Consider the following 16671-nt stretch of genomic DNA (forward strand, 5'->3'; position numbering starts at 1 on the left):
GAGGGAAGGGAGGGAAGAAGGACAAGTCTGGATGTTTTTCATTTGTCATCTCTGGCCGTAGCTGAAGTCATACACAAGTCCCGTCCACCATGAGGGGAGACCTGACTCAACTGAGGCAGTGACAGCTCAGACTGCGTTTTACTCAGTCGCAGGCCCTATGACTTAATCCCCCCTTTCCTGTGAGATTCTGTATGAACAGACCCCCTTCACTCAGCCATCTGCAGAGGGGGCTTCAGACAAGCTCAGAAACCTTAGCAGTAACTTCTTGGAAGGCGGTGTGACGGAGCTCTCAACAGAAGTTCAGAGACTGTTCCTTCCTTAAGCCAAAAAAGCACATCTGCTGCTGCTTCTTGGTTTTGTGTGTGTTTGTGTGTGTTGTGTGTGTGTGGTTTGTATGTGGTGTGTGTGAGAGATGTGGTATGTGTGGTGTGTGTGTGTGACTTGTGTGTTGTGTGTGGGTGTGCGTATGTGATGCGTGTGGTGTTTATGTGGTGTGTGTGAGTGTGTGTATGTGTGGTGTGTGTGTGTGTGGAGGGGGTACATGCATATGCTGATTCTCACCATCACTTTCCCCTCCGGTCTTCCTCATCCTTGAAATGAGACTCCAATGCTGTTCTCTCATCTAAAGCACCTGTGAGAAATAACAATAAAAATCACGGGAGGGGAAGAGCTAGCATTCTGTGTTATTGCCTTGCATTTAGATGAGAAATTGTATTTTCATTTTAAATGTGAACAACACCTTTCCGGGAAGAAACGTAAACACAGAAATACATTTCCATTATAACTGCTTCTCGCGGGAAAGGCGGTGGCATGCAGTGCAGCACCGAGGGAGTCAGCGGGTTGGTCCCTCTCCCGCTGTGGCCCCAGCCTGTCCTGTGACCTTGGATAAGTGGCTCAGTCTCATTCATTCAATACCTATTTACTCTCCTGGGCACATGCCTCCTCCGGGCTCATTCCCTGGGGATACAACAGTGTGAGTGTCAGCATTTCACTAGGTATTTCCTTGGGAAGAAGGAATACCGAATCCAGAGGGAGATTGCTCTTTATCTCCTGGTCCCTGCCGGCGCCCCACTCCATGCGCGGGCTCGGCGGCCGGGGCTGGGCTCCGGCTGGGCTCACACCCGTTCTTGGTTCTTTGTGTGCAGAGCTGGCCCGCGAGCTGCAGTTCAGCGTGGATGACATCAACAGGATCCGCGTGGAGAACCCCAACTCCTTGCTGGAGCAGAGCGTGGCCTTGTTGAACCTCTGGGTCATCCGTGAAGGCCAAGATGCAAAGAGTCAGTACCGATGGGCTGGGGAGCCTTCTCTCCCCAAAGCCTGTGCCAGGACCTCTTCTCACCAAGTAGTTCTCCCTCCAAATTCCCTGGGTGGTGTTGGCCTTTGGAACCAATCTCCTTCTGCACACTCTGTCTCACACATACATACACGCACACTCACGCACACATGCACCTCTCAGGATCCCTGGTCTTCTGGGCAAGCCTGCCAGGAGGGAATTTCAGAGAATCTTGGCCGTGATCTCTTCCCATCCTCAGAATGAGTTCACAATCGCACCAGGACCTTTAGAAGACGGCATCTGTGTAGGGTGTGTGCCTTCCGGTTGAATTTCTCAAACAAATGAGGATTGTCCCCTTGGGACAGAGCCCAGTGAGGAGTTCCCCCTCTGATGGAGTTCTTCCAGGATTTTCTCCAACGGGAGGGAAGATTTGTCTCACTCTTTTCAGCCCCTCCTCCACCCCATTCCCGAACACAAAGCACTAAGAGGAAATTGAGTGTTTACGTTTGCATGGCAAATCAACTGGCAAGGACCAAGGATTTCCAGAAGATAGAATCCAATTATTCTCACTCTCATCTTCTTGTAGTATTCCTCTTAGGTTACAAAAAAACACTTCCCGTGCCTTGAAATTCGCCACTGTTAGGGTCTGGAAAAGATCTGTTAAAGGATAACGAAACACAGGCCTACCTCACTTTATGGCGCTTCGCAGATATTGTGTTTTTTTCCCAATCAAATTCAGCAGGTCTTTTGGCGCCAATTTCCAACAGCATTTGCTGACTTCGTGTCTGTCACATTTGGGTAATTCTCTCAATATTTCAAAATTTCTCATTATGATTGCATTTGTTACGCTGATCTGTTATCAGTGATCCTTATGTGACTGTTAAGACTCACTGAAGGCTCAGAGGACAGTTAGCGTTTTTTAGCCATAAAATATTTTAAAGGTAAGGTAGATGCCTTGTCTTTCTAGACAGAATGCTATTGCACACTTAATAGACTAGAGTGTAGTGTAAACATAACTTTTATATGCACTGGGAAAACAACATTCATGTTCTCGCTTTACCGCGATTTTGGCTTTATTGCGTGGGCTGGACGGCAACCGCAGTGTCCTCAGGTCTGCCGTCTTCTCCGAAGAGGCAGTTTGCTTTGACTTTGACAAAAGCGGAGGCCTGCAATCCCCCTCCTCGCAGTCTTCCCCCCACCCCGCCAGAGTTCAGAGCCGGGCGTCCCACGCGCCCTGCGATGGGTAGCGATTCCCCCAGCGCCCTCCTTCCTCCCCTCTGCCCGCAGTGGAGAACCTGTACGCGGCCCTGCGGAACATCGACCGCGGCGAGATCGTGAACATGCTGGAGGGCTCGGGCAGGCAGGGCCGCAACCTGAAGCCCGACCGCCGGCCCGCGGACCGGGACTACTCGTCGTCCCCCTCCCAGATGAATGGTGAGTGTCTCCTGGACGAAGGGGCCGAGCCGCCGCCTCCTGACTCTCCCTGGAACCTTCTCTCCCGGTGGCCGGAGGTCAGTCTTTCTCTGGACGGGCGGTGGTGAACGCAGAGGTGATGGGGGGGCGCCCGAGGCCCGGGCAGGACGGGAGGAGCCGAGGCCCCGCTCGGCGGCCCCGCGTGCCGCACGCCCCCCAGCTCTGCGCATGCGCGGACCCATCGGCGACCCAGTCGGTGGGGAGACGCAAGGGCGCTAGGTTCTGGCGCAGGTCCCGTGGGGACCAGCCAGGGCGCGTCCTGAAGCCCTGTTGCCGCCCCTTCTCTGAGACTAAGCGGGATCTTTTCTTCAGGCCGGTCTCTGCTTTTCTCTCCCTTTTATCTCGCCCCATCTCTTTCCCCTGACTCGTTTTGATGTGGTTCGGCATGCCAAGAAGCCCCCATGTGACCGGGCCCCGGGGGGCCCTGACCTTTGCCCCCAGCACCCCCCCCCCCCGCGGCCTTTGAGGACACCTTCCTTTTAGCAGGGGAAGCGGCCGAGTGAGAAGCAGGGCCGGGACCCCCCTTGCCCCTCCATCTCTGTCGCTGACCAGGGGCGCAGAAGCAGGGCGGAGGCCCTACCCTGCGGTGGGAGACGGGAGGCCGGCTTCTAGTCCCTTCTTTCCTCCTGACTCCACTGCTGAGTCATCAGCCTCTTCTCTAAAATCAGCAAGTTGGATTAGAGACCTGAGGCTCCTCACAGGCCTTGAAAAACAGTATGGTTCTGTGAACCGGCTTCCATGAGGCCGGCACATGCCCCATCCCGCAGCTGCGTCGCTGTCGGCCCCCAGCTCCTAGGTCACCAGCCTTCCCGGCCACGTGCACGTGCGTGCGCCGTGTGAGTCCCTGTGGCCGGGGCTTGTGAGTGGAGGGTGGGGACAGGGGCCCTGCCCAGGGGGATGCCGCGTCCCTGACACGGGTGACTCTCCCACATCCTGTGTCTCCTGAAACATGCCATCCAGGGCCCCTGGGCACAGGGCTCATCTGTTGACCGCGTCCTGTGGCCTTTCTCTTCTGCCTCTGACCTCACCTGGCCTGCAAGTCTGCTCTCTCCCCCACTGCCTGTCTCCACTGTCTCACCTGGGCCAGGTGTTCAGGGGCCCTCAGCCTCCACTGATGCATGTCACCAAGGACCCCTGGCCTGACGCTGGGGCGTCCTCTCTGCCTGCTGGGGCCTGTGTGCCCTCGGGGCTGTTCCCATGGAGGAGGCTTGGCCCTCAGACCCAGCATTGAGGGCTCCCAGGCTGGCCCTCTCCCCGCTCTTGGGGGACTAGCTGGACACAGCAGGGACTGCTAAGTGACCAACTCCCTTTCACGAGGACCGAGGGAAGGGGGCTGAGTGCTGCAAACTGGGGGAAATCAAGTGACAAAACACTTCTCCCTTTTTTACATGATAACTGGTGACTTGGTTGGGTTTCTTAACATCCCCAGAGCTGTTTCAATCAAGTCAACTCAAGTTTTGGGGGTTTTGTGCCCCAATTCTATGGACACTAGGCCCATAAAATTACATGAGTATAAACAAGGCAGTTATAACAATTAAAAATCTGTCAAGAGGATAGATCCCATGTCAAGTGTTCTTATCACAATAAAAAAAAACTGTTTAAAAGGGCAGTTAGGGACCCAGGTGTTCATGAATGTCTCCACTGGCCTCAGGATTCCAGCTGGGCCTGGAGACTCTCATCTAACGCCTGAGCAGAGTTCGAACCCCCGTGGGGCTGGGTCCTGTGCTCCGTGACTGTGGAAAGGCTGTGCAGTTGGTCAGCTCATTTGGCAAATATTTTCTGAACACCTGCCACATGCCAGGGGCTGTTCTAAGCAGGGCAGATAAGTCAGTTCTCAAACAGACCAAAAAAAAAAAAAAAAAAAGAAAGAAAGAAAAGTCCCAAACTCTGCCTTCATGGAGCTTACCTTTTGTTTAGAGAGGCGAACAAAAATACAGTATGCAAGTGAATTGTATAATGTGCTAGCAAGTAGATGGTGGAAAAAGACTCAAGCAAGGGGGATCAGAGTGCTGGGCTTGGGGGATTAAATAGTGGGGTGGGAGTGGGTGGCATCTGAACAAAGGCTGGAGGGAGAGGAGGCAGTGGGTGTGTAAACCCGGGAGAGAGCACCAAGACAAGCAACCCGGGCAGTGGCCCTGAGTGGGCGTGCTTGGTGCATCCACAGAACAGTGAGGGGCCAGAGGGGAGGAAGGAAGGGCAGGGGCAGCAGGAGGGCGGCTCCTCCAGGCCATCCTGAGGACGCTGGTTTTACTGGGAGGGTGATGGAGAGCCGCTGTAGGTTTGGAGCAGAGGGGTCACAAGATGGAACAAGTTTACAAGGGATCCTCCCCTGCTTTGGTTGCAGACGTCACACTCTGAATGCTTCTGTGCTTCCTGGCTGCTCTGTCGCCTGTCAGCCCTCCTGAACCCCCTCGTCCAGCAGGTGTCCCGGCAAACGCAGGCCGTGTGCCCTGTGTGCACGCTCCCCCAGGCCGGAGCAGACACTCAGAAACAGACGCCCGCTTGGTCCATCCTGCCTTTCTGGGCACCAGAGCTGGCTTCTGTGTATTTTTCCTGCCTTCTTTCCAGTCCCAGGAAGACCATCCCACATCTGGGTGCCCTTCTGGCCCGGAGAGAAGGAGCAGGAGGGATCGGAGGTGGAAGGAAAGGGGGACAGCAGCCTCCTGCGCTTCCTCTGGCTTTCTGTCCTGGGCCAGCCCAGGCCTCTGCACCGATGGCCACGGCGGTACCTTGCCTCCTCTGTGCTTTACCTCGTTCTCTGCTCGTCTCAGCCTCCCTGTGGGCACTCAGGGCAGGGATTGGTTGCTCTGTGGTGTCAGGAAGATAGGAACCTGAGGTCTCTTGTCTTTCCTTCGTGGCTCTTCTTGCTGTGTTTGCCTGGACTGGCCAGAGTAGAAGGGGCTTTAAGTCAAAAAGCCAGTTTGCTTCTCTTGCACAGGAGGGAACTATCCCAGGCCCTTGGAATAAACATGAAAAAAAAAATTGCCCGTGGAGCGAAAAAAAAGCATGTTCCTAAAAATAAAACAGATTTCTCATGTGAAAGGAAAAAATGGACATCTCACATCCTGTTTGGTCAACTCCATTTGGTTTGATGAGTTGGACATAATGTCTACTTGGAAATACAATATGTCTCATTTCTAGGGACTCTTAGTGAACACAGCTAGTGAAGTGCAGCTCCTGCCTGAGTTAGGGTTGTCTGTCCACCCTTGTCTGGTTTGCTGCTGACATCAAACTAGTGGGGGCAGCGTTAGGCCTAGGTTAACAGAGACCCAGTGTGACAGCCCAGATGAGGGGAGGCTGGGGGGCGGGCCACTGCTGGACGGCTCTGCTCCAAAGCTGTGTGTCTGGTTGCCTGTTATCTGATTTCCCCAAAAGGCAACCCCAGAGGGGAGAGCTCTAGACTGAGGGATGGGCTGGTGACCCAGGTATGGCAGGGCCACATGAGACTGCCAGAGAGACAGGCACTTCTGGAGCTCAACCCAGGGGACTCAGCAAACCTTCCTGTGCTGTGGTCCACCCCAGACCGTGTGAGATGGTCCTCGCCGAGCATGGCCCCTATCAGTAGTAATCCCCGCTCCACTGAGTATGGACACCTACAGCCCCAGATCCACACTTGCGGGGGTGAGAGTGGGGTCAGTGGGGTCTTTTGGAGACTGAGAGGGAGCAGGGGGCATAGCCCCTAAACACTGCGACCAGGGGAGGGCCTCCAGGACAAAACACAAGGCAGAAAGAAGTCCTGGGGGAGGGTTGCACAAGTTCTCTTCATGGACACATTTTTGCGTGGGTGAAATTCCATTCACATGAACCCCAGGAAGTTTCAAGGTGGAGAAGTCACCAAGAATGAGCCTCGGGTGTTCTGTGACCAGCAGAGTTACCCTCTCCCAGCCTTTATGAAGTCTTACTGAGATTCCCAGGAGTGAAAATGTTTATCCGGCCATATCTGAGGGGCTGTCTGAGATGCATTCCACTTCCGGCCAAGATGAGGCAACAGGGACTGAATATACGCTCCTGCTTGAAACAAGCAAAAAATGGACAAATTATATGAAACAACGGTTTTCGAGACATTGGACATCAGGCAGCAAAGGACAGTGATCTATGAGACATGGAAAATAAATGAGGTGAACCCTACAGTTGCCTAGATCACTGCCTCGAAAGAGTTTCTAAGTCATGGCAGAAGGAAGAGAAATCCAAGAAGACTCCCTGGTTAAGGAGAAGTCGCTGGGAGTCCAAGGAGACCAGGGCAGCTAGAGTTCCCTAGAGAGACAGCTGCACAGAGAGAGAGCTCTGGAGACCTCCAGAAGGTCCCCCGCAAGTTTTGGTTGAATATTAATCATCTATTCCCAACAGTCAGACTGATCGTTCACAGACACTGCAGAGGGAACACAGAATGGTCCTGTCTCAAAAATGGAGAGTGATTAGCCCTAGGTTGATCAATGCTCCCACCTAATAAACCTTGAAAGCAAAACTCAGAAGGATCAAACTGTTTCCAAGGAACTCAACTACATAACAGAACAAAGTTCAAGAATTGTTGTAGGAATACAAAAATACCCAGCACCCAACTAGATAAAAGTCACAACATCCAATTAAAGATTACCAGACATACATACAAAGAGGCAGGGAAACATAACCCATAATAAGGAGAAAAATCAATCAACTGAAACTGACGCAGATATTAGAATTAGCAAACAAGAATGGTAAAACAGTTATAACTATTTCAGATGTTTAAAAAGTCAAAAAAAAAAAAGTCAAGTAGAGACTTGGAAGATTTTTTTTTTTTTTTGACTGCGTTGGGTCTTCGTTGCTGCACGCGGGCTTTCTCTAGTTGTGGCAAGCGGGGGCTACCCTTTGTTGCAGTGCGCAGACTTCTCATTGTGGTGGCTTCTCTTGATGTGGAGCACGGGGTCTAGGCGCGCGGGCTTCAGTAGTTGTGACACGTGGGCTCAGTAGTTGTGGCTCACGGGCTCTAGAGTGCAGGCTCTGTAGTTGTGGCGCAGGGGCTTAGTTGCTCTGCGGCACGTGGGATCTTCCCGGACCAGGGCTCGAACCCGTGTCCCCTGCATTGGCAGGCGGATTCTTAACCACTGTGCCACCAGGGAAGCCCTGGAAGATATTTTTTAAAGACCCAAACCAATCTCCTAGAGATGAAACTATAAGGTATAGGATGAATGAAGTACACTGAATGGGATTAGACATTACAGAAGAAGAAGGGAACTTGGCAACATAGCAATAGAAACTCCAAAATGAAACACAGGAAGAAAAAAAAAAGCATCAGTGAACTGTGGGGAAATCAAGTGACCTAATATTTGTGAAATTAGAGTTTCCAGCAGAGAAGGGGGCTGAAAACGTATTTGAAGAGTTAATGGCCCAGAATTTTCCAATTTGATAAAAACTGTAAATATACAGATCCAAGAAGTTCAGTTAACCACATGAAACATGGAAGCTACTATGCCAAGGCACATTTTAAACAAATTGGTCAGAACCCGTGATAGAGAAAGGTTTAAAAGTAGCCAAAGGAAAAAAGCAAGACCCGTTATATACAAGGGGATAAAGATAAGGATTACATAAGATTTCTCATAGGAACAATGGAAGTAAGACAGTGAAACAATATCTTTAAAGTAGAACACATCTTGAAAGAATCACATCTCTAAAGTAATGCAGACTTCTATACCCAGCAAAAATAACTTCCAAAAACGAAGGCAAATAAAGACTTTCCCATACACACAAAACCTGAAAATTCATCACCAGGAGGTGCCTGCTACAAGCAAAGTTTAAAAACAAAATCCTTCAGGCCAAAGAAAAACGATACCATACAGAAACACGGATCTACATGAAGGAATGAACTGCCAAAAATGTTAACTATAAAAATAAATACATAATTTTCTTGTTATTTAAATCTCTTTAAAAGATAACAAAAATAACAATATAATGTTGGGTTTATAACATGTATAAAAGTAAAATATATTACAACAATGGTACAAAAGTCAAAAAGTTTGAGAGAGAAATATGGAAGTATATTATTGTAAGGTTCTTATACTATATGCCAAGCGTTATATAACATCACTTAAAAGTAGACTGTGATAGTTTAAGGATGTATACTAAAAGCCCTAAAGCAACTACTAAAATAATCAAAGAATTATAGCTAATAAGCAATCAAAATAGATAAAATGGAAAATTTCAATTAATCCAAAAGAGGAAAAAGAAAACAGACGGGACGAAAGTAGAAATTAGCAAATGACAGGTTTAAACCTAACCATATTAATAATCTCATTAAATGTAAATGACCTAAGTAACCCACATTAAAAGGCAGAGATAGGGACTTCCCTGGTGGCACAGTGGTTAAGAATCCTTCTGCCAGTGCAGGGGACACGGGTTCGATCTGTGGTCCAGGAAGATCCCATATGCCACGGAGCAACTAAGCCCATGAACCACAACAACTGAGCCCGTGTGCCACAACTACTGAAGCCCGTGCACCTAGAGCCCATGCTCTGCAACAAGAGAAGCCACTGCAGTGAGAAGCCCGCGCACGGCAACGGAGAGTAGCCCCCGCTGACCGCAACTAGAGAAAGCCCGCGCACAGCAACGAAGACCCAATGCAGCCAATAAATAAATAACTAAATAAATTTATTTAAAAAGAAAGACAAATACCATATGATATAACTTATATGTGGAATCTAAAATATGACACAAATGAACGTATCTATGAAACAGAAACAGATTCACAGACATAGAGAACAAACTTGTGGTTGCCAAGGGGGAGGGAGGGTGGGGGAATGGTGGATGGGAGGCTGGGATTAGTAGATGCAAACTATTATGTATAGAATGGATAAACAACAAGGTCCTACTGTATAGCACAGGGAACTATATTCAATATCCTGTGATAAACCATGATAGAAAAAAACTATGAAAAAGAATGTATATTTATGTATAACTGAATCGCTTTGCTGTACAGTAGAAATTAACACTACATTGTAAATCAACTATACTTCAATAAAATAAGTTTTTTTAAAAACCAATATTCCCACCAAGAAAACTCCAAGCCTAGAGGACTTAAGTGGTGAATGCTACCAGACATTTAAGGAAGAAATAACTCATTAAGAAAATTGTAAAGGACATAATGCTTCCCAACTCATTCTATGAGGCCAGCATTACATTTTTGGTCAAAAAAAAGAAAGCCATTACAGGAAAACTACAGACCAATATCCTTCATGAACATTTATGCAAAAAAATCTAAACTAAATTTTAGCAAATCAAATCCAACACTATATAAAAGGATAGTGCATCGTGACCAAGTGGGGTTTATCCAAGGAAGGCAAAATGGTTGAATATTCTAAAATAAATCAGCATCTGGTTCTGCATGTAAGGACCTTGGATGTCACCACTCCATGCTAACAACAAGTGAAAAGCTACACGGTTTGGAAAATCAGTAACTCTTCCAGGGTCTGTAAGAGAAGTGAGGACTTAGGGCAAATTGCTGTCCCCCAAACTGGAGAGTCTGATAGCAGAGCCCTAAAGGGCACCTACCAAAGACCTGAAGCTAGCATTACACTTAATGGTGAAAGACTGAGTGCTTTCCCTCTAAGTGCAGTAACAAGCCAGTGATGTCTGCTCCCCCGGCTTCTGTTCAACCTTGTCCTAAAGGTGCTGCCGGTACAATAAGGCAAGTAAGAGAAATAAAAGGCAGCCAGATTGGAGAGGAAGAAGTAAACTGTCTTTGTTCACAGACAACATGATATAGATAAAAATCCAATGGAATCTAACAAATGAGTTTGGTAAGGTTGCAGGATACAATTTCAGTACATAAAAAAAATCAATTGAATTCTATATACTAGGAATGAACAAGTGGAAATTGAAATTGAAAAAAGAATACCCTTTATGATAGCATTGGAAAAAATTGAAACACTTGGAGCTGAATCTGATAAAAGATGTGAAAGACATACATTGAAAACTACAAAACGTTGCCCAGAGGAATTTAAAAAGACCTAAATAAATGTAGAGATACACCGGTGTTCATGGGTCAGAAGACTCGATACTTTGTCAGTTCTCCCTGAAACAATCTATATATTTGATGCAACCCCAGTCAAAATTCCAGTAGGCTTTTCTGTGGAAAGTGACAAAGTAGTTCTAAAATTCATATGGAAAAGACCTAGAACATCCAAAACAGCTTTGAAAAAGAACAAAGTTGGAGGACTTACACTGACTTCAAAATTTATTACAAAGCTACAGTGATCAATACGGTGTGGTATTGCCATAAAGACAGATAGGTCAGTGGAACACAATAGAATCCAGAAATAATAAAACCGCACATGTAGGAACAACTCATCTTCAGCAAAGGTGCAAAGGCAATTCAGTGGATAATCTTTACAACATGGGTGCTGGAACACTTGGATATTCATATGCAGAAATGAACTGGGATTCACACCTTACATCACATACAAAAATTACCTCAAAATGGATCATAGATTAAATGTAAAACCTGTGACTATAAAAATTCTTGGTTAAACATAAGAGAAAACCTTAGAGATCTTGGATAAGGCAAATATTTCTTACGTGCAACACCAAAAGTACAATCCATAAAAGAACAAATGGATAAGTTGGACTTCATCAAAATTTAAAACTTCTGCACTTTAAAATGCACTGTTTAAAAAAGTGAAGAAAAAAAAGAACAAGCTACTGATTGGGAGAAAGTATTGGCAAATAATCATCTGATATAGGACTTGTATCCACAATACATAAAGAGCTCTCAAAACTCAATAATAAGAAAACAACCCAAGTTTTAGAGTGAGCAAAAGATTTGAACTTAACCCAGAAGATAGACAAATATCAAATAAGCACACAAAAAGATGCTCAGCGTTAGTCATCAGAGAAATACAAATTAAAACTATAAGTAGATACGCTACACATCTATAAGAAGAGCTAGAATAAAAAACAAAAAAAACAAAAAACATACCAAGTGTTGAGGAGGATGTGGAGGAACTGGGAGCCCATGCGCTGCTCGTGGGGATGTAAATGGGACAATCACTTTGGAAAAAACTTTGGTTGTTTCTTAAAAAGTTAAACATATACCTACAGTGTGATCTAGACATTCAGCAATAACAATGGATGAATTATCAATATATGCAACAACATGGATGAAATTAGGCTGAGTGAAAAAAAAAAAACAGACAAAAAAGATTCCACACTGTATAGTTCCATTTATATAAAATTCTGGCAAATGCAGCTAATGTATAGTGACAGAAAGCAGATTAGTGGTTACCTGGGAGTGGGGTGGCAGAATGAAGGGTTACAAAGAATCCTGAGGAAACCTTTCAGGGATGATGAATGGCCCTTCTCTTCACTGTGGTGATGGTTTCATGGGTATTTCCCTGTATCAGAAATGATCAGATTATCTACTTTAAATATGTGGATTTATTGTATGCCAACTATACCTCCATGAAGCTATCTTTAAAATATATTAATGGCAAAATCTAGTGAAAGGACCACTCTCACTGTGTTCCTTAAGCAAGTTGCTAAATCTCTAGTTTCCTAATCTATAAAGTAGGAACAATGTTGTCGTGACAATTAAAAGTAACATGTTGGATATACTTCATATGAAAGAGAGCTCAATTAGTAATGGTAATAATAGAATAATGCTTTCAAGAAGAAAAAAAATTATGTGATTATTAAATGTTCTGCTCGCAGATATCTGGAGAGATTTCCGTAGAGGGTTGGAAGACCTTTGCCCTGGTTTCCGAGTTAGGTCACAGTTTCACGTGCAGTGACTTGGTGTTACTGTCGTGGGAAGATCTGACCCACCCATTTCCCCCACCACCCTCCTCCTCTTTGTCCCTCCTAGTTTGGCCAGAGCTGGAGGGGTCCCTTGGTCCCTGTCACTGCACAGCCCTACCCCCCAGCCAACTCCCCCCCTTCCCCCCGCCATGGTCTGTTCTCGTTCTCCTAATTTTGGAATCTGGAACCACGTAGACTTGTAGAGATCAGTCAGGAGGAAAACTCTCCGGAAGGATTACAAGGGAGAATGAATGTCAAGCACGTGGCCTGGTTGCCGGCACCTTGAACACCTGTAATCGTTAGCAATTTCGGTTTCACCGCATATGGGCTAGGTCATCGGTTCTGGCTCCTGTGTCCCCGTCACATCTGAAAGCTCTGCACCGGGACAGCATAGACAGGTTCCCTGTTCTTGGAGTTGAGAGTCATGCGAACCAGGACGGGCTCAAAGATGGGGGAGTCCAAGGTGAGCTGGAGTCGTTGGGAAAACGTCGTGAAAGAAAGAGGACAAAGAGAAACTGTCGTGTGTGTGTGTATGTCTGTGTGTGTGTGTGTCTGCGTGTGTTTATAATCCCCAACCCTTTAGCATGTATGGTACCTGGCATGGAAGCAGACCTCAGTTAATATTTTCTGGTTGAAGAAGTGAGTGAAGGAGGACAGCTGAGTTCTGTCAGAAGCAGAGAAGCTGGAGGACAGGAGCTGAGGCCCAGCTGGGAGTGAGGAGGGCCCGTCTGGCCAGGAGAGAGGTTAAGCCGGACACAGGGGTGGGGAGCAGTGAGGGCTGAATGGCAGGATGAAGATTGCGGACACTGGGTTAGGGGCCTCTCGGGACGTGGCAGGAAGGTCCCTGGAGACCCTGCAGGGGCAGCCCCACCCATGCCCAGGGTCCCCTTCGGCTCTGCTGGATCTTCAGAGGTTGTGGGCACACACCTGCTCCCGGGTGCCCAGACAGGCTGGGCCAAGTGGAGAATCTTGCCTTCTAGGCCCCCCTCAGACTGGCACCTGCTCCGAAGGGGAGGCAGAGGCCCTCTTCCCCTGCTGCAGGGACCGCCCCCCCCCACAAGCTGGAGGAGAGCAGAGGCACCACCCAAGGGAACCCCGTCCATAACACGCACACTGATCCCACACTTAAACCTGCTGCCCCCTCAGCATCCTGGTCTGCACACCAGACCCAACCAGGAGACTGTCAGGGACTTGTGTCCGAGCCCGTCCCCAGGGAACGGGCTTTGCTGACCACAGGGCTGCGCGGTAGGGGCCTGGGCCCGCTGGCTCCCTTCCCCCGGGTCACAGCTGACCTGGCGGGATCGGCAGGCAGAGTTCTGAGGAAACAGCATTGTGCCTGGGACCTCGTGCGCCCTCTGACCTGGCCTCGTGCTGTGAGCCCTGAGGACCCTCCCTTGTGCCACTGTGGCTCATTCACGGTTCCTGGAACGCATACACCGCTTGCGGATAAGTGACTTCATCCCAAACCGAGCGGTTTCCCGTTGGACCACCGCGCCGCGGTCTGTGGGCGCTCGGTGTGCTCGCCAGCCCCCCGGGCTCCGTCACCGACCCTGGCTCCGGCGCTGCCCCCTCCCTTGGAGGGGCGTTCCTAACAGAGCCCCCAGGGGCTGTGCCCAAGGGGCGCTGGTGCAAAGCGAGAGCAGCCCTGCCTTCCGCGCGGCCGCTGAGCAGCGGGGCTTTCACCTGATCGCGGACGCCTCGAGCTCCAGCCTCTGGATCAAGACGTCTTGATCCCCGCTCTGGACTGGAAGAGAAAGCATTCCAACCTCTTCTCTTTGCGTCCAGCAAAGGAGCCCCCTCCCCGCCCTCGCCCCTGGCTGCCCCCTCTTCCTCAGCCCCCAGAGCCTTGTTCTCTTGCCCGGGTGCCTGGGCAGAAGCCACAAGGCTTGGGAAGGCCCGCACCGCCGGAATGCGCATGCGCGTCAGTGGCCGTGCCTGTGCGCGCGTGACCTGCACGTGAGCGCGAGTGATGGAAGGTCGCAGCTGGAGCATGTCGCCCTCTGTCTGCCCATCCAGGTTACTCCTCGCTGCAGGACGAGCTGCTGTCCCCCGCCTCCCTGCACTATGCGCTCCCCTCTCCGCTGCGCGCAGACCAGTACTGGAGCGAGGTGGCCGTCCTAGACGCCATCCCCTTGGCGGGCACGGAGCATGACGCCACGCTGGAGATGTCTGACACGCAGGTGTGGTCCGCGGGCCCCACGCCCTCGCTGGTCACTGCTGAGGACTCCTCTCTGGGGTGCAGCAAGGCCGAGGACTCGGACGCCACCGGCCACGAGTGGAAGCTGGAGGGGGCGCTCTCCGAGGGACCCCAGGGCCCCACGCTGGGCTCTCTGGGCCTCGTGCAGGACGACACAGTGGATTCAGATGCCACAAGTGGCCTTATCGATTTGCTTGACCAGGAGGAAGGTCAGAGGTCAGAAGAGAAGCTGCCAGGTCATGAGAGGCAGGAGGACTCGACAGGTGCCGGGCAGGGCTCAGGGAATGAAGTGTCTCTTGTTTCAGGCCAGCAGAGGGTACAAGCCCACATCACAGAATCCCACACCGTGAGTCGGGTGATGGACTCCAGCCAGGACAGGTAAGGGCTGGGCCGCCGTGCGGGATGCCTTGCACCGTCCGGGGCTTCCGGGGGATGCTGTGCCTGGCAGCGAGTCCAGAGGGAACTCGGACGCCGCTGTCCCCCGACCCTGTGTTCTAAACACACTGGAGCAAATAAATTCAGTAAGGCGCCAGCTCGCCTCTGAAGCCACCCAGCCCGTGCTCAGGCCTCTGTCTTGTGAGAGTGGAGCTGTCTGCAAAGGCCAGTCCCCCCCCCAGAACCACACCCCGCCCCCCACCTCGCCAACCCCATCTTTCAACCAGCAGGAGAGAGGCTGAGGGTGTTGGGAGAGGGGAGCGCATCCTTGGGAGAGAGATTGTAAGGCTGGAAGAAGCCACGTCCCTGAAGTACAGCTGAGCTGGGTACTCTGGGCCCCCGTCGCTGTTGTGCGTTGATCGCTGAAATCAAACCATATTTGGAAACCTAGAAGCACCAGGGCCCAGGGAAGCTATGTGTGCAGTCACACAGCCTGCGTGTGACAGAGCTGATAAGGCTGCCCTTTCTACTTACACCCTTTTGAAGGAGTGAGGCCGGCAGGCTTATCAGGGGCAGGACAGAGCTTCAGCTGTTGAAGATGGTTATTCTCCTGGGTAGCGCCTTACCACACTTCCTGCGATGAGAAGGCCTGTGATGACAGGCCCAGCAGCAGGATGCCCGTTGGCAGTGCAGGCAGATGGCCTGATGCCCCTCTGGGACACAGAGTCCCCAGGCCACGTGCATGCAGTGGACGTGGGCCACACTCCAGCGCTGGGCTGACTGCAGAGGGGGGCGTGGAGCGAGAGAGACAGACAGTGACAGGTATGGCCTTGGCCTCTGGGGCTGGCACAGGAAGGGAGTGGCAAAGGCCCTTTCCTCCGTGTTGCTTTGCTGCCTGAATTTCCCTAAAGCAAGGAGATGGTTCCTGTGCTCCCAGAAGGCTGTGGCCACCCAGGGAGCTCAGATCCGGCCAGGCCGTGGGAAATCTATTCTCATTTCCTCTTCCCACCCGCATCCTCCTCCCAGAAGCCCGGGCAGACGGCCCTTCCCCAGGCTCCACGCAGTGTGGCCCGCATCCCCCAGCAGGAGGGAAAACAAAGTCGCTTAGGAGACAAGACAGCAAGGATTCATTTAGTGTCCCAAACGAATCCTTCGATGCGTCAGGAAAATTCGGCACACTGAGCTGTGAGGATTCAAAGTGAAATCCGACCTTCCAACCACTGGCGAGTGCCGTTCACTCAACAAGCACTGATTGGATGCCCCTGTGCGCCGCCCACTGCACCACTGTGACAGCAGGGTCCCTAGACAGGGACCAGAGGCCTGGGGGCCAGGCCTCGGAACGTTACAGGATGGCTCTGTGACCTGGGTCAGCCCTCCCGTGGGGACAGATGAATTTCATTCACTCACTCAACAGTGTGTATTGAATGCCTACTGTGTGCCAGGCCCCTGCATGAAGTGCCTCGGAGCCTGGGTGTGGCATTGAGCAAAGCAGATAGTCTCTACCTGCAAGACGTTTATGTTCTAGTGGGGAAACTGACAATAAAAGCAGATAAAGTAAATGGAATTAAAAGTAATTAAAAGAGAGATG

At 50.2% G+C, this 16671-nt stretch overlaps 1 protein-coding gene across 5 annotated transcripts in view; it reads left to right on the forward strand.

Moving 5' to 3' along the window:
• ANK1 (ankyrin 1) overlaps nt 1-16671 on the forward strand; it is a 205423-nt gene that overhangs the window by 173271 nt on the left and 15481 nt on the right. For 4 of the 5 annotated variants that reach the window (XM_082444307.1, XM_082444304.1, XM_082444305.1 and 1 more), the window contains exons 37-39: nt 1146-1277; nt 2561-2707; nt 14528-15086. In XM_082444307.1, coding sequence (XP_082300433.1) covers nt 1146-1277; nt 2561-2707; nt 14528-15086 — 838 coding nt within the window. Of the gene's footprint in view, nt 1-1145; nt 1278-2560; nt 2708-5090; nt 5801-14527; nt 15087-16671 lie in introns of those variants that run through there. The other variant, XM_082444308.1, reaches the window with a different exon arrangement.

Source organism: Balaenoptera physalus (genome assembly GCF_965194825.1).
Source record: "Balaenoptera physalus genome assembly, chromosome: 21".
Taxonomy (NCBI): domain Eukaryota; kingdom Metazoa; phylum Chordata; class Mammalia; order Artiodactyla; family Balaenopteridae; genus Balaenoptera; species Balaenoptera physalus.